At 33.9% G+C, this 20,279-nt stretch overlaps 2 protein-coding genes across 3 annotated transcripts; one reads left to right on the forward strand and one right to left on the reverse strand.

Annotated features, from left to right (window-relative positions):
* Positions 1–4,941: 4,941 nt before the first annotated feature.
* Positions 4,942–6,176, reverse strand: LOC113393463 (mpv17-like protein 2). 2 transcript variants are annotated; one of them, XM_026630350.2, is made up of 4 exons: positions 5,983–6,176; positions 5,542–5,745; positions 5,229–5,467; positions 4,942–5,153 (listed from the first exon to the last, which is right to left on the reverse strand). In XM_026630350.2, exons 2-4 carry the CDS (start codon positions 5,705–5,707, stop codon positions 5,010–5,012), a joined length of 549 nt encoding a protein of 182 aa, XP_026486135.1. In that variant the 5' UTR covers positions 5,708–5,745; positions 5,983–6,176; the 3' UTR covers positions 4,942–5,009. The 2 variants fall into 2 exon arrangements, with proteins under 2 accessions (XP_026486135.1, XP_064071149.1); XM_064215079.1 differs by having other exon boundaries at positions 6,100–6,118.
* Positions 6,177–6,746: 570 nt separating this feature from the next.
* Positions 6,747–20,263, forward strand: LOC113393459 (uncharacterized). The gene is made up of 18 exons (XM_064215256.1): positions 6,747–7,355; positions 7,431–7,549; positions 7,661–7,838; positions 7,953–8,107; positions 8,245–8,400; positions 9,445–9,665; positions 13,874–14,045; positions 14,381–14,550; positions 14,648–14,930; positions 15,010–15,093; positions 15,183–15,473; positions 15,818–16,014; positions 16,342–16,426; positions 16,501–16,683; positions 17,514–17,699; positions 17,845–17,929; positions 18,024–18,220; positions 18,575–20,263. The coding sequence occupies exons 1-18, from the start codon at positions 6,914–6,916 to the stop codon at positions 19,487–19,489; spliced, it is 4,119 nt and encodes a 1,372-aa protein (XP_064071326.1). The 5' UTR covers positions 6,747–6,913; the 3' UTR covers positions 19,490–20,263.
* The last annotated feature ends 16 nt before the right edge of the window (positions 20,264–20,279 follow it).

Genomic DNA, 20,279 nt, shown 5'->3' on the forward strand with positions numbered 1-20,279 from the left:
TCGTAGATATACAGGGTTATTTGTAATTCGACGTATTCCCGTTAGGAGGTGATAGGGGTGACTATTTGCGATAATTTTATCCCCCATATGCATAATGCAAAAGTGAACCATTTTTGAGTTATCGCGTTTTTTAGATTTTTTCAAAAGAAGTCAAAAATGCAACTTCAAAAATTTATTAAAAAAAAGTATCAATTAAAATGTATTTTTTTTCTGATTTATAATAATGATTAAACATTGGAAATTTTTCAATATTTAAACAATAATTATCGGTCCAAATTTAAAAATGCGAGACAATATTTTTTGTATATTTTTTTCCCTCAAATATGCCTGAAAAATAAAAAAAATCATTATGAAACTTGTTCTGCAGATTATTTTAAAAACATAATCGATTACTTAGCTTTCCGAAAATGTATAAAAACTAGGAATTTATTTCAAAGCAACCGAAATAAAATGATCAGAAAGGACGCTGGTGGAAATTCGTATTCGAACATAACCGAATTCGTACTAAAGGTCGCTCTTTAAAATTCCTACAAAATTGATTTAAAATAATAACCAATGTAAAAGAACTTACTTATTTACTTAACTTACTTAAAACAAATTTAAAATAAAATTTAGATACATAAACAGTTGAGTAGCTAAGTTACAATTAAGATATTTTGTATTATCATTTTAATCCTGTCTTATTATTTTAATCCTGTGCACGTTATTAACGAAGGATGCTGAAAGAAGAGTTGCTTTCTGTAGATTCATGCTTAATGAGGATTTAGAAGATGCATCTTTTTTTAAAAAATCCTCTGGACCGACAAATTCAAATTTGATCAAAATGGTATTACTAACTACCACAACAAACATTATTGGAGTGAAAAAAAGCAATCTAATTACTGCAACTTATGAAGATTTTTTGGCAAAAAAATGTTTAGCCTCCTCGAAGACGTACCTTTGACTACTAGGCAAAATATGATATACCAGTAAGACGGATGTCCTGCACATTTTGGTATCAATGCTAGGCGATGGCTTGATAGCCATTTTCCTAATCATTGGATAGGCCGAAGGGGACCCTTCCCATGGCCCGCGAGGAGTGCGGCTTAACGCCGGTTGATTTCTATATTTGGGGTCACATTAAATCCCTAGTTTATGACGTCTCGCCTGTGTCATCCGCGGAAGAAATCAAAATAAGAATTATGAACGGTTCAAATACAATGTGGAATAATTTGACTAGTTCGGTGGTTAGGTCACAACTTAGAAAAAGAATGCGACTGCGTTCGCAACAGGGGAAGTCACTTCGAGCAAGAACTAGGCTAAATTACAAAATATCTAACTAAAATATTGATCGTAACTTTTTTTTTAATAAATTTTTGAAGTTGCAATTTTGACTTATTTTGAAAAAATCTAAAAAACGTGATAACTCAAAAATGGTTCACTTTTGCATCATGCATATGGGGGTTGAAATTATTGCAAAAAGTCACCCCTATCACCTATTATATATAGTTACAAGCTATTCGTTTTTTTTTAATTGTTTTTGATGTGTAACATCTTTTCTTGCTTTCTTGCAATCTGTACGAGTGATTTCATGAAGAGGGACGGAAGTGTATAGCAGGAAGCCGGCGAAGCGCACGCTATTTAATTTAACGAATGAGCGCATGATGTTCTAGAGTTTCCCGCCATAACTCCGAATTCAGATGGTAGCAACCCATTTTCCCGGGGTGTTGTGGACGCGAGATCTCAGATGTACACATATTACTCGACTACTACATGGCTCAGCCGTTTTTTTTTAAATTGTTTGTTGATAGTTATTCCAACCACAAGAGGAAAAACAAAAATTAACATTTCCCATCGAATTGACGCGATATCATTGATCCAGAGCTTAAATAATGTATAATATTAATTATAGATTTGCTAAAAATTGCGTTTGAAATGTAAACGAAGCTGTTATCTACTTCGGAAGTAAAATTAAAATGGATATAAGTACTTAGATGAGTGAATGGTTGTATTATCAACATACAACCTGTTTAATAAATATAAAAAACTACATCTGTTTGTTTGCACAACTCCGGCGTTTCTAACTATTATAAATCTTAGGGAATACTGAGAAAACTACAGTCTTTTATCTTTATTCCTTAGACTGGAATATGTTTTATGATGATTTTTTCTTTTTGTGCTTCAATCACGTGAAAACTACTAAACGTAACGGTATGAGACTAACCAATCGACAATCGATTTATTGTTAATTGGATTTGTATAGTTAATTGCTCAACCATGTATAAAAACCATAAAATAATTACTTTAGTGTAAAAAAAAAAAACTATTGTATATAATACCTAATTGAAGGGATAGAAATCAAGAAATATTTATGGAATCGTGATTTTTATTTTGTATATCCATACTTCCACACTAATATTATAAATGCGAAAGTAACTCTGTCTGTCTGTCTGCCTGTCTCGCTTTCACGCCAAAATTACTGGACCGATTTAAATGAAATTTGGTACACAAATAGTCTAGAGCCTGAGAATGAACTTTTTATTTGAAAAAAAAGGGCTGTAAAGGGTTGAAAAGGGGGATGAAAGGTTGTCAGTTGTTGAAAGTATTGTTATTTTTAGAACTAGAAGCATAAAACTTATATGTACACTTATAAACTAACATATCATGATACCCACTAAGGAGCGAATTTTGGAAATTCTACCCCTAAAGGGGTGAAATAGGGGATGAAAGTATGTATGAAAGTCCATATTTTTTTAAGTTAGAAACATAAAACTTTATTTTTGGGATACTGATTAAAAAGGGGTAGATACTAATTTAAGTGTTTCTGCATATTCTACCCCTACGAGGATGAAATAAGGGTTGGAAGTTTGTATAGAAATCCGGCATTTTTGAAGTTAGAAACTAGAAATCTTATTTATAGGATACCGATTAAAATTGAGTTGATACGTATTTAAACGTTTCTGGATATTGTATGCCTAAGGAGGGAAATTGGGTTAACACTTCGTATATAGGATAGTCTGGAAGACCGTCATTTTTGAAGTTAGAAGCAGGAAACTTTATTTTTGGGCTACCGATTAAAAATGAGTTGATTCGCATTTAAGCGTTTCTGGATATTCTACCCTAAGGGCTGAAATACACACCAATGTGGTATACAAAGAGGTCTTACATTAACTTAATATTATAAGTTAATTTGTAAAAATGTTCATGTTCTACGCGAGCGAAGCCGCGGGTAACAGTAAAAAGAAACGGTTTCAATTGTTTTTTATTAAGAACTGAACATATTAAAAATTAAGTCTATTTATTAAGAACTAACGTGACTGAATTAAAAAAGAAACTCCATGCTTTATATATTTTTCAACCTATAGTTAAATAATCTAAATTAAAAAGCTAATAATCATATTCAATGTAATGTTTATTGGCATAGCATACATAATGTATCGATTTAAGGATAAATTAACATTTACCGGCTTATTAATAAATGAAATTAACCTTTTTTATTGCGTGCTAAATATAGCATTCACAATGTTATTATTTGATTTTGCAAAAATACTTTTTTTTATTTCTTTTAATACATTTTATTTCTCATTTAAAGAACTGGGTCAATAAGATGACTATGTAAGGATTGTAAGGTTTCCTTATATAATACATAAAAAAACTATGACTTGACGTTATCAAATTATTTATTCCGTATATATTTTCCATGGGTTTTATTTTCAATTGTATAGAAAAAAAATGACATACATATAATAGGGGCCAGACAAAAAAGATTTCAGGATACTATAGCTTTAAATGTGTGACAGAAATATCACCATGTCATGTACTGCTGCATTTAATATTATAGTACTTGTCTTCGGATGCGACACAATTTTTTTCATTACCTACATTTATTCCTGCCGCCAACTTAAGAGATTATTTTGTTCTTTATAAAAAACCGCTAAGTCAAACAGTTAATTTGGCTAAAAAAATGGTCCCTTAAGCTCTTTATTTAAGCAATCATAAGACCTGAGAGATCATCGTAAAATTGTCTATATTATTATCATAGAATAATCTATCTTGCGAGATCAAAGAGTCAACCATAATTATATTATGTATGTGTTTTACAAACGCAACAATTCAGTGGCGGTTCGGTCAAGGTTGGATCGGAATCGTTACTAATTACTCCGCCTATCGATAAAACCGTATGAAAGTTCGATAGTTTTTGAGTCAATCGCGTTTAAATAGAAAAATGCGGCGGAGGGGCCGTTGTTTCTTAATATCTAGCAAAAATGACGCTGGGGTTTTTAAGCACTTTATATTTTATGCGCTAGTTTGTGTGGTCAAATCTTGTAACCGAATTTTAAGAGAGTTCCATTTAACCGACTAAAACTTTGCACAAGCCAAGGTGGTTTTTAGTTTCACTATAAACTCATATATCAACACACTCATTCAAACTTTATTTATTCATTAGATACAAAAAAATCTTGGTTTTTTAACATTATTTCTTTTATTTTTAAATACGATTCTAAATATTTAGTTGAAGACTATACTATTAATTCAATCGTAATAATGCGAAACACTCCACGCGAGTTCGAGTCGCACTTGACCAGATGTTTTTAATAAAGTTGTTCATATTTTAACAATGATTAATATCATCTGAGAACAAATGTTAAAGTTAAGTATGTTACACTTTGTATATTATATGTATGTATGCACAGATATATATTTTTTTATGTTATAGGGGGGAAACTACCTGGAGGCTCACCTAATGGAAAGTGATTACCACCGCCCATGGACATAAGTATAGTTATATCTGTGTAAGTTTTGCACAAATATTTTTAATTAAAATTAACAATCCTCCTTTTTATTGTAATTTATGTATTTTCCAATAACAAAGTACTTACCTAAATTATTTTATTAAAGCATTATTTTTTAATAACTTAATCTAAAAATATACAAAATACCTGTATTTGGAAGAAAAAACTATTGAATTGTAATAAATATTATTTTACTCTTTAGTATTTACAAAAATATTAACTAACATTTGTTATAAATTATTTATAATGTTCCAAGTGTTTCATAAATGACAAAAATACATTATATATCATTGTTGCAACATTAATATAAAATACCCTGTAATGTGTAGGTAAGAAATAAAAATTAACAAATTGCACTGGCGGCCAGAATAGACAATCTACCTGTAAAAAAAATATACTTTTTAATTTATTTAAATTTCTAATGATTATATTAGTAAAAAATAAAATTACACTTACCGTGTACACATATTTAAATTTTTCTTTAATTTCTAAATTGCTTTGTTCAAAAGTTTTCTTTTCTAGATAGCCCATTCCATAGAAAAAACATAAAATTGTTGATGGTGATGCAAGTAATTGATCAGTTAAAATCTTTTGAGCAACTGTTTTTAAATTAGCTTTGGGTAGAAATTTATCTAAATAAATATAATAATAATGATGCATTGGACCCATTAATGTTCCTACCACAAACATTCTTCCTGAAAATAAAGATATAAGTACTGTAATATTAATCAATACAATAATATGCAGTTGTATGGAGCTATTCATTTACCTGCTCGAGCCCAGTCATATCTTTTTGGTAAGATTTTTGATTGAAACTCAATTTCTTGCAGAATTAAATCACCCATAAGCATAAAACCACCTGATGATACACTGTTTGTAAGTAGCAGATTTTTTTTAAATAAGAAATAGACACCACGGTTAAAAGTTGACTTCATCTTTAACACCACAATGTTAACGATTTCAGAAGATTCATCTGAAAATTATGGAATAATAGTAAAAAGAAATGACTCGTATTTTTTTGGTGTGAAAGATGTTATTTATTTACTCATAATAGTATTTCTTAATTTAAACAATCACTATTATAATATATTATTGAAGATTTTTTTTATTTGTAATTCTTACATAATGAGCATCATAATTTACTGCTTATACATAAAAAAATATATTGTTATGATCAGCGTAAATAATTAAGTGTTACAAAATAAACTACCAATATATCACAATTAAGGCGCCAGTGCAATGAATTTTTAAAGAGATTTTTTTTACATAATGCTACTTTTGAAAGTTGCGCCTACTTTCGCTCATAATCTCTGAAAGTTAACCTTACACCATCATTACGTTCCCTTTTTGCTGCTATGATAAAATTTGTTATGACTTATGACAAGCTTATCAATTCTGACACTTCCGTGATAATTGCCAAATTAACAAAAAGATTGTTGCTACTGAAAAAATTATGACACAACCACAGAGTACATAATCACTACGTTTTAAATGTCGATAGTCTGCCATGTACCAAAGCGAATTTGCTCGAAAGTTACTCACACACTTCCCAACTAACTTGTATTTCTAATTTGTTTTGTCTAGCAAAATGGTAAACTCCTCCGTACGGATTATTCATAACAAAGGGGCTTTTAAACGCATTAATTTCAAATAAAAAAGGAATGAATATCGATATAAAAATAACTTGTTCAAGTAGTGCTGCAAGAACCAGCTGATTCTATGAACTGTTACCGATAAAAATAATAGTTTTAGTGCGATTGTTTTTTTTTCCTACTTCTAGTAACTTTTAATGAGGTCGAACTTTTTCTTGTTAATTAATTGAGTGTGAGTTAATTTGGAAAAAGTTTAGAGACATTTAGCAGATTATGAACTAGCGTAATTATAACACTGCTTACATTTCATTTAAGGGCAGCACTGACTATTTCATAATACAGATGATATCTCTCAAATTCTGACACTGACAATGACACAGTAATTATATACAATTATACATACCTTAAAAAGTGCATAATGCAGAATGCAGATGCGCAGTGTTTTCTGTGACTCAAAAATAAAAGCGACATGCGTATGAAAATTACCAGGGATAGCAATTAAATAAAAAAAACATTTTTGTTACCAAATTATAAAGATCTTCAATAAATATGTCTCAACAAAGTGAAAATCTAGATTTTTCTGGGATTTTTAAATTAGACGTATTGGCACAGTTTGATATCGCAAAACACAGTTTCTACGAAGTTGGCTTAAAGAAATTTTTAGCACTATCAAGCGAAAAAGAGTTATTATTTTTATATATCAATTCACAGTTCGAGAGATTTGATCATGTGTACGATTGGGACTTTGTTGATAATCCCGTTTATTGTATGTGTTTTGAGCCAAGTGGTACATGGGTATTGATTGTCAGTGAGGAAAAAATTCTACTTGCTCCTTTTTTACCTCGGTTTATACCCCAAAATACATTTGATTGCAAATGGTCATTGTCAAGTGTGACTGTCTTACCACTTCTTGAAATTCCGGAACCTATATCTGTAGTGTGGTGGCTTACAAAAGAATCCGAGAATATAATAATAATAGCTTCAAAGGCAAGTAACTTTATAAGAATAAGTAATGGTGTCATTCTGAAAATGGAATCCATAAAGATCACACTTTTTTTTTAGTCAGGATCAGTCATTTTCTACTGTTTGGAATCACAACATGTTGTTGCAGAAACTAAGGTTCCAGGAGAAATAGTTGACTTGCAAATTTGTTTTGATGACTCACTTGATCTCCTTGCATTATTAGTAAGTGACTTATTCCTGTTTATTTATTTTTTATTTAACTTTATATTTCATGGAATGATATTTTAAAACACATACTAGTAAAATAAATAATGATTCTTTGATTCCTGGTAGATTTCAGGAGGTCCTACTCAACAATGGAAGTTAGTTTTGGAGCACAGATCTTTTGGATATAATTGGCTTCAACAAATGCAAATCCAAAATGATAAGGAGAAGAAAGATGGTTTTATGTCTTACATTAAACAATTATCTAAAGACAAAATTACATTTTTTACACAAAGTGGATCTAAAGGCAAGCCTGTTTGGTTATTGAAATGGATTTTATAAGTATTCATAGTTTGATATTAAAATAACTGTTAAACTATTTTACTAATTAAATAATTAAATCTAAATTTTTCTTTTTCAGATGAAAACAAAACACAAACTGTGGAGTATGTATTGACTCCAATAGAGTACTTGCCAAAAAACCGAAAGAATTCGAACAGTTGGGCTTTGAGTGCACAATATGTAAATGGAAGACATTTTTTAACAGCATTAGAAATAAATGAAGGAATTATTACAGTTAGTTTTAAAAATCACTTAAAAGACATAAATTTTACTTCATATTATGATTCAATTTAAACAAAATAAATATTTAAATTGTTAAATTCAATTTGCTTAAATTGAAATTACTTAAAGATATTCTATTATATTTGCAGCTTGGAAGCCCAGCTGATGATACACCATCAAAAACTCTTAAACCCCATATTAAAAATGATGGCTTATATGTTCAAGGCCTATGCTCTCCGAGATTGATATATCTGTTAAGAAAAAATCAATTGGAAATACACAGTGCTCAGTTCTCACAGAGACAGGTAAGTTAGTTTTACTTTGACTATTTTTTTTCAACATTGTTTTTTTGAAATGTGTAAGGTTTTAGAATATATATATGTCACCGTAAGATTACAAACATCGTTAGATTACAATCTATCTCGTCAGATTGTAAACTGTCGAAATATTGTGAACCGTGAAATATGATTGCAATTTAACGCATTATTTTTCGCTATATTGTAATCTATCGATGGGAAGCGGGTAAATTGTGAACTGGCGCAGAACGGAATGCATCTCGCGCGCTGATTGGTTGAACGTTATGTATCCCCCGCCTCCCCGGCATCCGCCATATTATTTCACCGTGAAATTGCAAATACCGTTAGATTATAATCGCAATTGTAATAGATTGTGAACGTTTATTCCATTTGCAATAAAATATCAATAATTTCTATAGTTCATAATATTTCGGTTAGGTTAGGTTAGAGTTTTTATAATTTAACTGAAATTTACTTCGATAGATTGTAAGCTGCCGAATAATAACGGTGACGTATGATTGGTTGCTCTTACTATAAGACCGGCCAATCAGGGGACAGATTGTAATCTAACAGTTTGACTTCGACAGATTACGATATAGCGAAAAATAATGCGTTAAATTGCAATCATATTTCACAGTTCACAATATTTCGACAGATTACAATCTGTCTCGTCAGATTGTAATCTAACGATTTTTGTAATCTTACGGTGACATATATAAGTCAAGGTTACAGTAAATTATAGCAGATCCAAAATCTGCTTTTTTTAAATTCGCTAAATAGAGCACATTGTAAAATTTAAATTGCTTTAAAAAGTTATTATTCTATTTTGAGTATAAATTTTGATTCCTTTGATTCATTTTGAAAGTATGCAAAAGAAAACATGTCATCCATAGTAAAATGTATTATATAATGATAGAGACCTGTAGCGATACGCAATTACGCAATAGTACATGTATGTGTACACCATGTTCTATTATATTTTATTTCAGCCTGTGTGTGCGAAACAGGTCTGTTGTGATATATTGTAGAAATCAACATCATATTTGTGTTCAGGGTGAAGCACTACTCGGTCTAAAATGGGATTTCTCAGAGCTTTGGACTGCTGAATTGATTGGTAATGTTCAGCGAGCTTATTTGATGTCTGCGAAGGAGCCCCCTGCGGTCTCTGCTGGGTGGAAGGAACCCACCTTCTTGTGCGACTTGCAGCTGCCACGGTTTGCATTAGAGCCGTGTCTCATCGTGACTTCCTGTGGTGCCTATGTATTAAACACTGTGTGAGTTTTTTTAGAATTTACATTCCAATATCATTAATTTACTTGTTTAACATTGTTAGAAATATTTATTGAGGCAGTTACATTCATATTAATATTATGTATTTAATACATACATATTTCGTTGTTGTATTCGGTTATATAAAAATAAGTGTAAGTAATCGATTTTAGAACGTTATTTGTATTGCTTTGAAATAAATACAAGATTTTTCCCGCGTAAAATTAAAAAATAATTTAATATGACTGCCAACGATTTCATGTAAATGGGAGATTTTCGTCAATTTAGATTTTGTTTCAACCTCAAAATTATGGGTATGTCAAATCAAATCAAATCAAAAATCTTTATTCAATATAGAAGTGTTTACACTTGCTTATTGATTGTCAAAAATCTACCACCGGTTCGGAATTTAGCACCTCGGACCTGAGAAGAACCGGCGAAAGAAACTCAGCGGGATATTTTTTTTTTTTTTTTTCATTTTGCATGTACAATAATTATTATATTTTAGTTATTTGAAACAGCCTGGAGGCGATCATTTCATTCCCAAGGTGTGCAGTCAACTAAAAAGTCATTAGTGTTGTAATATCCTTTAGCACACAAACGCTCTTTAACGATTCTTTTGAATTTTATAATTGAATAATTTTGAACGTTTTCTGGGATCCTGTTGTAAAAACGTATACATTGCCCCAAAAAAGAGTTACTAACCCTGTGTAATCGGGTACTTGGAGTAACAAGTTTATTCTTGTTCCTAGTGTTAATAGAATGTACGTCACAATTTCTGGGAAAATCGTTTATGTTTTTGCGTACATACATAACATTATCAAAAACAAATTGAGAAGCGACAGTCATTATTTTAATTTCTTTAAATTTATCTCTTAACGAATCTTTTGGGCCCAGGTTATAAATTGCACGAATAGCCCTCTTCTGCAGTACAAAAATAGTATTAATGTCAGCTGCATTACCCCAGAGTAGGATGCCATACGACATTATACTGTGGAAATAACTGAAGTACACAAGGCGAGCCGTATCCACATCAGTCAAAAGTCTAATTTTTTTTACCGCATAGGCTGCAGAGCTGAGTCTATTCGCCAACTTATTTATATGGGGGCCCCATTGGAGCTTAGAGTCTATTGTCATACCAAGGAACTCTGTTGATTCTAAAACATCTAATGCTTCCCCGTTTAAGCATACACTCGTTTTGACACATCTTACATTGGGAGTAGTGAATTTAATACATTTAGTCTTTTTACTATTTAACATTAAATTATTAACACTAAACCAATTTACTATTTCAGAGAGAGTATTGTTCACATCGTCATATATTGAAAGACGTCTTTTTATTTTAAAAATTAAAGAAGTATCATCAGCAAACAATACTATCTCGAGTTTATCACCTAGGAGATGTGGCAGGTCATTTATATAAACAAGGAAGAGGAATGATCCAAGAATTGATCCTTGAGGGACCCCCACAGTAACTGGAGACCCGGGAGATCTCTTTCCATTTACATCAACCCTCTGAATCCGATTGCTCAGATACGAAATCAGAAGACTGAGTGCAGTGTCCCTAATTCCATAATGACGTAGCTTCCTGACCAAAGTTTCGTGTTGCACGCAATCAAAGGCCTTAGATAAATCACAAAATATCCCTAAGGCATCCTGTGACTCCTCCCAGGCCCTGTAAATATTTTTAACGAGCTCAACACCAGCGTCAGTTGTCGAGCGACCCCTTGTAAATCCAAATTGTTTCTTGTGTAGCAACTTGTTATTGTTAAAATGTACTAGCATTTGATTTAGTAATAACTTTTCAAAGATCTTGCTAAGAGTTGGTAGTACAGAGATGGGCCTATAGTTGTTGGGGTCTGATGTACTACCTGACTTAAATATTGGTAATACTCTACTATGTTTCATGAGGTCAGGAAACACGCCACTAAGGACACATTTATTAAATATAGTGACAAGGTAGGGTGCGATTACATCAATTATTGAATTGACTACCTTGACAGAGATCCCCCACAGATCGGCCGTTTTCTTAATATCTAGTGATCTGAAGGAACTTATTACATCACTTACACTTACTGTATTAAATTTAAAGCTAATATTACATTTTTCCACGTGGTTTTTTAATAATGATTCAGCAACGGTAGGAGAGGAATTTAATGAGTTAGTAGTCGAAAATGGAATGTCAGCAAAAAATTTTTCAAAAACAGTTGCAACATCCCGATCTGAGGAAAATAAATTGTTGTCAATAGATAAGCTAAAGTCGGAGATGTTATTTTTGACTCTTCCAGTTTCACAATTAATAATTTTCCATGTCATTTTAATTTTATCAGGTGCGTCAATAATTTTTTTTTTTATATGCAATGATTTAGCTGTATGACATACACGTTTGAACAGTTTAGAGTAGGCACTAACATAACTGATAAATGAAAAAGACCGGTTGTATGATCTTTCACTATAAAGTTCATACAACCTCTGCCTACTCTTGTGAATTCCGACAGTCGCCCAATCATTAAATTTAAGAAAATTCCTAGAATAGACTGTCTTGGAAGTAAATGTGGCATTAAATTCTGTTTTAATTAATTTAAAAAAATTGTTATAAAGCTCATTACAATTATCATTTAATTGTAAATATGAGAGCTTTGCCATGATATTACTTCTGAACTTCTCAATTCGATACAAATTGATTGGAACAAATGTCTGTTTTAAATCCTTAGCATTATTTTTTATTTGCGAATTAAATGAAGCCAACTGTCCACAATGATCAGAACTTAACATATTTATAATACATTTATGATTAGGTACACAGTTGGTAAATATGTTGTCAATACATGTTGCAGTGGATTCAGTGATTCTAGTTGGCTCTAAGAATAAGTTAATGAGGTTATATGAATATAATAATGATCTGAATCTAATACTTGTGCTATAGTTTTCTAATAAGTTTATGTTAAAGTCACCACAAATAAAAATATATTTACTTGATCCAGATAATTTCAATAATGCACTTTCCAATATTTTCTCAAATGCTTCATATAACCCGCTAGGAGGTCTGTATACGCATACAACAATGACATGCTCAAGCTCTGCACAGGCTATTTCAATAGTCTGCTCAATAGAAAGGCTCACAACATCCTTACGTTCTTTAAATTTTAGATTTTTGTTAATAAGTATTAATGAGCCACCACATATAGCTTTTTTTCTACTGAACATACTAGCCATCTGGTGACCACTGAAATTAAACATAAACTGATAATTTACAAGCCAATGTTCTGTTATACATAAAATATCAATGGCATTACTGTTTATGAATAACTCAATTTCTAAATCTTTTCCAGCCATTCCTTGAATGTTTTGGTGCACCAGGTTTACAAGTTTACTATTATTATTGTTTTGATTATTTCTAATTTTAAAATTTAGGAATTTATCCAAAGTTAAATTACTATTAGGTAAATTAATATTAGTATTAATAATACTTGAGCCAGAGACTACCTCTTTTGTCCTAAAATTCAATTTAAATTACTTTTGTCAGTGTTAATATAAATTAAATTGTTATTTTTATTATGCATATGATCCTTGGTAACATTAGGCATAAAATAATTATTAATATTGTAAGCAATTAGGTTACCAATTTGTCTTCTGGATTTTATTGGTAGGTACGTAGTACCTCCTGTCAACTTAAATCTATATATGAATTTATTAATGTCAAATAACATAAAATCATTGCTACAATGTCGGGTCAAATTGTATAAACATACATTTAAGTCATAAATATGTAAATTCTGTGCATCTGTCAAGGTATGTGAATATGGAAATGTACTAATTATAAATTTGCATTTCTTTTGATTTTGAATTTCACATAATAATTTTATATTCTTAATTAGATTATTTTTGTTCAGAGACAAGCTGTCTCCATGCATTAATACAACTATATTATTGGAATCCAGATGCATAGAACTTATCTTATTTACTTATGATAAAATTAATCAATAAAACATTATTCCGTGTACTGGTGTATTTATTAAATATAATTTATATTTATGACTGTTCAATAAATTATTGATAACTTAACTAATTATATTAACCTTACTGCCTCGTTACTCTAGTAGCTCGATATAAGGCCGCCGATCCTGAGGTTCTGGGTTCGAAGCCCAGATGGAGCCGATAAAAAGTCTCAGTAACAGCCTTGACTTTTAAAGTGTGTACACTCCCGTGGCAGGTGCGAGCCGTGCGAGTGGCTGGTGGGGCTGATAATGCGCGGCGGCGCGGGCGCGGAGCTGTCGGCGGCGGCGCTGGACGCGCCCGTGCCCGTGCTGCTGCGCGCGGCCGCCGACATGCTGCTGTCGCGGGGCCGCGTGGCCGCCGCGCACTACCTCTACTCGCTCTCCAAGGTCGCTGCGACACTACACTACCCATACTGGGAACATACGTTTGTGCAATTTATGACAACACAAATACTTCATTATTTCGATTCCTTGTATGTTATGTAGGCACAAAAGGGTTTCCAAACGTAAAAAATTACAAGAGCTTCTTCTCCAATTTATGCAAAAAAAATGAATTTATTTCAAGATGTATATATTTTTTCATGAAAAATTATCTGATATCGATTGAGATTTTAGAGCTTGATTTTGGTTGAAATCCTGCTTTTTCTATTCACTTATCAACGTGTCGTCTTTCCTACGGTTATAAGTGTTTTAAACGAATTATAAAAGTATTTTCTTTTCAGAGTCAACCGGATGGTTGGGTAGCTCGTTTGGGTGTATTTGGAAGACTTCACGAACTGTCGATGTACAAGCAAGGAGGTAACGTTGGTAGCCTTGGAAATGCCGCAATAACTTCTAAACTTCTTGCATTGCTTCTGAAAATTGGGACTAATAGCGAGGAAAACTTTGACATGTAAGTACACCTATACGAAATGTTCTCCTCTTTTTCTTTCCTCGTTCGTTCTTCGTTAATTTTAGTATTTCTCGGTTCTATATATCATTATTTGCAGGGATGTTAAGTTCACAAATCTCAGTACAATGGAACTCCAAGAGTTAACTTGCGTGGCTGCTGCTATAGGATTGTGGGAATTGGTTCCCGTGTTCAGTATCCACAGAGGTTATCCACATTTGCTCCTTAATGCTATAAAATCTAGGAGTGATATTTGCCGAGGTGCTATCGTGTGCCTGTTACAACACAAGTGTCTTGTGCCGATACTTTTAGAGGAAAACGGACAGTGGCTTTTCGACTTAATCGCTGAGAAATGCAATCAACTCGATACAATTATCCTAAAAGTATGTATGTTACGAAATTTAATGATTTCAGTTGTTTTATATTTTAATACTTTAATAAAATTAATCATTACTGTTTCAGCGATTATGTTTATGGTTGAACCCATTACAAGATCAACTTCGTCCCGTCATGCGTGATTTAAAACAGGGGATTACATCAATTTACGTAAGATTGTTTTTTTTTTATTTTCCACCATTTTTATTACAGAGTATATAATACATTGCTATATCTAAGGATTTATGTTATTATTTTAGGCTACAAGAATGTTACAACTAATAGCGACATTTATGCATGTTGCGTGTGCGATAGAATCGCGGCAACCTTGTCTTGAAATCCACACGGACATCACGCAAAAGCCCGAGACTTGGAAGAATCAGTTTGCTCCACGGAGATCGGTGTCCTGTGGTCTGGGACACTGGGCGGTCACCGACGAGGGGAATGCTACGATAATGGTTGCGAATACATCCGTCAACACAGAGTTAACCGGTATGGTCATTGACATAGCTTGCGGACGACACCATACGCTTCTGTTAACGGAGAATGGGGTGAGTTGAAATATTCGTATTCTAGTAGTAAATAAAATCTTTTACTAATTTAAACTACCATTCCTGGGCTAAGAATTATATTCTCTCTCCATTGGGCATGGTCTCGGTGTCATACAAAGTAATTGCGTTTCGTAATTTTAGTTTTTGAGAGAAGAAAAATGTTTGTATTGGAATATTCAAAACAATTACATACATAGCTAGCTTATTCTAAACTTGCGGTATCGATGTCGACCCGAGTACGATACGCAAGGCAGTATATAAGCCGGAAGGCCCCATTCCACTCGAGAGTAGGCGGCTCGCTCGTAGGCGAGGGCGGTGCGGTCGGTCATGCGTGTGCGCGGCAGGTGTACGCGGCGGGGGACAACTCGTTCGGGCAGCTGGGCGTGGGCGCGCAGTGGGCGGGCGCGGCCGGCGACGGCGCCAGTGCGGGCGGCGCCGCGCTGCACGTGCCCTACCCCTGGACCGCGCCGCTCGTGGCGCTCGCCGCCGGCCACTACCACTCCGCCGCGGTCGACGTCGGCGGCCGCCTCTACACGTGGGGGTGAGGCGTTTGGAATTTGTTTCAGTTGACACTATGAAGTCTAAAAATCAATAGTGCCTATCATAGACAGTGCGTGGGAAATGCGAAGTGATAACAGAATCCCATTGTACCATAATATGGTTCCTCGAATTCATTTTTAGTATAAATCGATAGTAATGTATCTGTGATGTCTGTTGCGTCGGTTTTGAAATGAGTATAGTAAATATGAGGTATATTTACCATAATTTAGTTGGTGTTAGGGCTTTGTGCAAGTCCGTCTGGGTACCACCCACTCATGAAATATTCTACCGCCAAACAGCAGTTTGACATTGCTAAATTAAATTACAGATGGGGCGTCCACGGTCAGCTTTGCCTAGGCAGCATAGACGATCAGTACACGCCTCAACTAGTGACCAAGTTTCAAGGCAGAAAGGTGAGTTCCTTGTGAGTGAGCATCGCATGTGAGCGTTCGAACAGTAAGACGTGACAAAGTGACGGCGGCGGCAGGTGCTGAGCGTGGGCTGCGGCGCGTGTCACACGGTGGTGCTGATGAAGAACGGCGAGGTGTGGGCGTGCGGCGCCGGCGTGTTCGGGCAGCTGGGCGGCGGCGCGCGCGACAAGAGCGCCGTGCCGCTGCGCGTGCCGCTCGCCGACGCCGCCACCGCCATCGCCGTCGGGTACTTCCACAACGTGAGTGCTATTTCAGTAGAGACTTACTTTTCAGAGATATTCAGGACCAAATTTGATGATGGTGTAGTACAGCCGATTTCGGTCACGGCGGCTATCTCATAGGAAACTACGCGAGACATATTATAGGGCACAAGTGTGTGCAGAAACGCTGGTAACTCTTTATTCCGTCACTCTCACGGCACTAGAGTGCTAGGTGCTAGGCACAGGATTGTACACAATTCCATCTTCCAGGCTTCGGAACTGATTATATAACCCAATATCTTTATCGATCGGACCTGGGACTTAAACCCAGAAACGGCAGGATCTGTGTCCTTATATCAAATCAAAAGACCAACGAGCCAGTCAATATTTTTTATAATTTGACTATATCTAAACATATTACGTTAAAATTTGCTTAACTCGTCGGAATTATGTGAATCTCTCTTGAGCAAACCCTAGGATAGTTCCCTTAATCTGGCCCTAGAAATATTAACCACCTTCTATGTATTTTACACCAATGCGCCACAAACCTTAGGAACTAAGATGTCCCTTGTGCGTGCAAGTACACTGGCTTACTCACCCTTCAAACCGAAACATAATAATACGAAGTATTGCTGCTTAGCGGTAGAATATCTAAGTGCCTATATTCGAATCAGCCATTATCTAACTTTCTCTTTATATGGATTGGGTCCAATGAAAGTAAATTTTCTAACGCATAGCTAGAATATTACAGGCCAGTTTGAAACAGTTAATGAAATTAAGAAACTAGATAAATTAAGCACTTAATTATTCAATTGGATTTTTGTTTATCTATAATTGAGAAAGACCAAAAAATGAATATAAATTTCTAGCTGGCCCTGACTTCGAAAGGGCAACTGTGGTGCTGGGGAGCGAGCCCGCAGCAGGTGCGCGCGACGCACGCGCGGCGCTCCGGCCGCCCGCCCGCGCCCGCGCTCGACCCGCTCGCACTGGCGCCCGACCCGCACCTGTCGCCGCAGCTCGTGGACACGAAAAATGTGCAGGGGAAAATTGTGCAGGTGATTCATTAGCGAACCTTCCTCATAGGGATCTCCGACGGGCCAAGCGATCGGATAGTGGGTATCGGATCTTTTCGAGTCCTCGGTGTTGTACATTTGGCTGATAATGTTGAGACAACTGTATGATGTTATTGGATTGTTACAGTTGTCGGCTGGTTGGCATCATTCGTGTATTGTCAACAACTTTGGAACGGTTTACTCGTGGGGACTGAATTTCGATGGACAACTAGGTAAAAGCAGCAATACATTACACTTTTCACATTCAATAAATATTTACATTTTTCATGAATTTAACCTAAAATATTAAAAATAATTATTCTATAGGAAGTGGAGATCGTAAACAAGTACAAATACCAACGGAGGTTAAAATCCGTACAGAGACCCACACCGAAACGAAGTCAAACAATTCACCTGCCAAAGAGATTGTAAATATGAAGGCCCTCGTAGCCTGTGGGGGGGACTTCACCATATTTATTGATGATGACGGACGAATTTATGCGACTGGAAACATGCACTTACAAGTAATTATTTCATTCATTTTTAGTTGATTATGTATTTTTGTTTTAAATATAAATTGATAAGTGATAGACATATGGGCGATCTGTATCTGATTGTAAGCTACCACCGATATTGCAAGTGTAAAAAAACATTAACTATTCCTTTAACTGTCAATGTACCTACGACTATTTGAACTAAGAACACACCAAATAAACCGAAACACAGCTATAAAAAATATCCTAGAAGTAAAACATAAATAATTAAGAATTAAGTTTAGATTTGAATTGATATTACATTTTATGTCATTCTTCTAACCAAAAAATATTAAAATTTTATTTTTATATAAAATTAAATTAATTAAATAACTTGTTTTTCAGGCTGTCAATGAAAAGGAGAAACCGAACAACCGAGTTATTATGATGAAGACAACGAAGCGAGTGATAAAGATACCGGCGAGTAGAACAAATAACAAGTTTGTGTTTCAAGAGGTCGATTTGATACATATAATGTTCCCGTTCGATATCGACGGTATTGACAGGAAGCCCATTGAACCAAGATTGAATCCTTTAAACTCTCTCGCTGATTTCAAGAAGAAATCGTGGGCCGATGACCTCATTATGCTTCTCAAACCATGGATCAATGAGGAAAATTTAATTGGAAATCTAAACATGGCCGCTAAATTAGGGTATCACAGGAAAATGTATTCGGACTGCCTTAAATACTCACTCGATAACTTGAACCGAGGATATGAAAATGACCAATTCTACGTAACACACCATGTAAATTTAGAAGATTCTAATAATGTCCGAACGAAGGATGAGTCAAAAATCGCGATCACTAATATTATGTCGAAACGTATTAAAGATATATCCATGACGATTTTGAACGAAGAACCGTATCCGATAATGGATCCCAGCGTCTTTCAAGCTATTCCGTGTTGCTGCGACGAGTTAAAATATACAACGAAACAAATCATATCTAAATCCGTCACAAATATTACAGATATGAACTTATCGGTGCAGGCCGCTCAAATAATAGACAAATGCATTAGTATTTTCCCCATCGACAGCAAACTTTGGGAAACCTCTTTCCGATTCGCAAAAGATTATTATTTGAACAATGATTTGGATGTTATCGAATTGGAAGCGGTTTTGCGCAAATATATGGAGACCAACGCAAATACAATGGCGGCGGCTATAATGTATTCGAATGATTGCGCCCAATATAGTGAGATATTGTCTCCAAAATTTTACCTAAATATGTGCAATGAAATTTTAGACACTTGGGGTTGAAGATAATTAAAAATGCGACGGAATTTTGGTATCTCATTGTGACATAAGTTGTCCTTTGATTAAATTTGAGACGAGATTTGATTTCAATCATATGTTTGGAAATCGCTTAACATCCGACGAATCCATGTGTATCAATGATATGGGTCGAAAATTACAATTAAAAATAAAAATAACAGCAAAATTTAAGAACACGATATTTAATGATGACGTACTAATCCAAATAGATATCTATTAAAGGTATGAATTTTTCATATTAAGATAAGTAGCATATTTTACAATTTTTAATAGCTATGTGTGTAAGTATATACTTTATAATGATAATTTTATTAATTCAATAACTGTCACCTAAGCACATTTTTAATAGTTTTGTTATTTATTTTAAATACTGTATTAAGATGTCACATCACATAACTTTTTACTATTAACAAGTATCATTTTCTCCCATATCAAAGTGGATTATATATCAGAATAAGAATGCATGCTCAACTTTAAATATCTTTAAATCAGTTGATAAGTTTGTTATAGAAAAAAATGTTATTCTTAGACATTATGTTTTAATAAGATTATTGTGTTAAAATGTTGCCATTTAATAGTTAATTTGTGTAGTTTTTAATTATTCATTGGCCTAACTTTATTTAGATTATAATAGATGAATAGGTTATTTTATTAGTTATAGACTGTTAAGTTTCGATTGCAAAAGTTAAGTTAGAAAAAAAAATCAATCTATTATATAGTATTCCAATAATTTATTGAGTGCAATTTGTACTACGCTTTCAACTGTATTTTAGAC

Source organism: Vanessa tameamea, chromosome 6, assembly GCF_037043105.1.
Source record: "Vanessa tameamea isolate UH-Manoa-2023 chromosome 6, ilVanTame1 primary haplotype, whole genome shotgun sequence".
In the NCBI taxonomy this organism is placed as follows: domain Eukaryota; kingdom Metazoa; phylum Arthropoda; class Insecta; order Lepidoptera; family Nymphalidae; genus Vanessa; species Vanessa tameamea.

What these genes read in the sequence shown, in the direction of transcription:
- LOC113393463 (XM_026630350.2), bottom strand. Translation starts at nt 5,707, where the DNA reads ATGAAGTCAACTTTTAACCGTGGTGTCTATTTCTTATTTAAAAAAAAT. An exon ending in ATATGACTGGGCTCGAGCAG is followed by an intron (nt 5,468 to 5,541) that starts GTAAATGAATAG and finishes CTTTATTTTCAG; the next exon opens with GAAGAATGTTTGTGGTAGGA. An exon ending in AATTTAAATATGTGTACACG is followed by an intron (nt 5,154 to 5,228) that starts GTAAGTGTAATT and finishes TTTTTTTTACAG; the next exon opens with GTAGATTGTCTATTCTGGCC.
- LOC113393459 (XM_064215256.1), top strand. Translation starts at nt 6,914, where the DNA reads ATGTCTCAACAAAGTGAAAATCTAGATTTTTCTGGGATTTTTAAATTA. An exon ending in TAAATGAAGGAATTATTACA is followed by an intron (nt 8,108 to 8,244) that starts GTTAGTTTTAAA and finishes TTATATTTGCAG; the next exon opens with CTTGGAAGCCCAGCTGATGA. An exon ending in TGCAGGGGAAAATTGTGCAG is followed by an intron (nt 17,700 to 17,844) that starts GTGATTCATTAG and finishes GGATTGTTACAG; the next exon opens with TTGTCGGCTGGTTGGCATCA.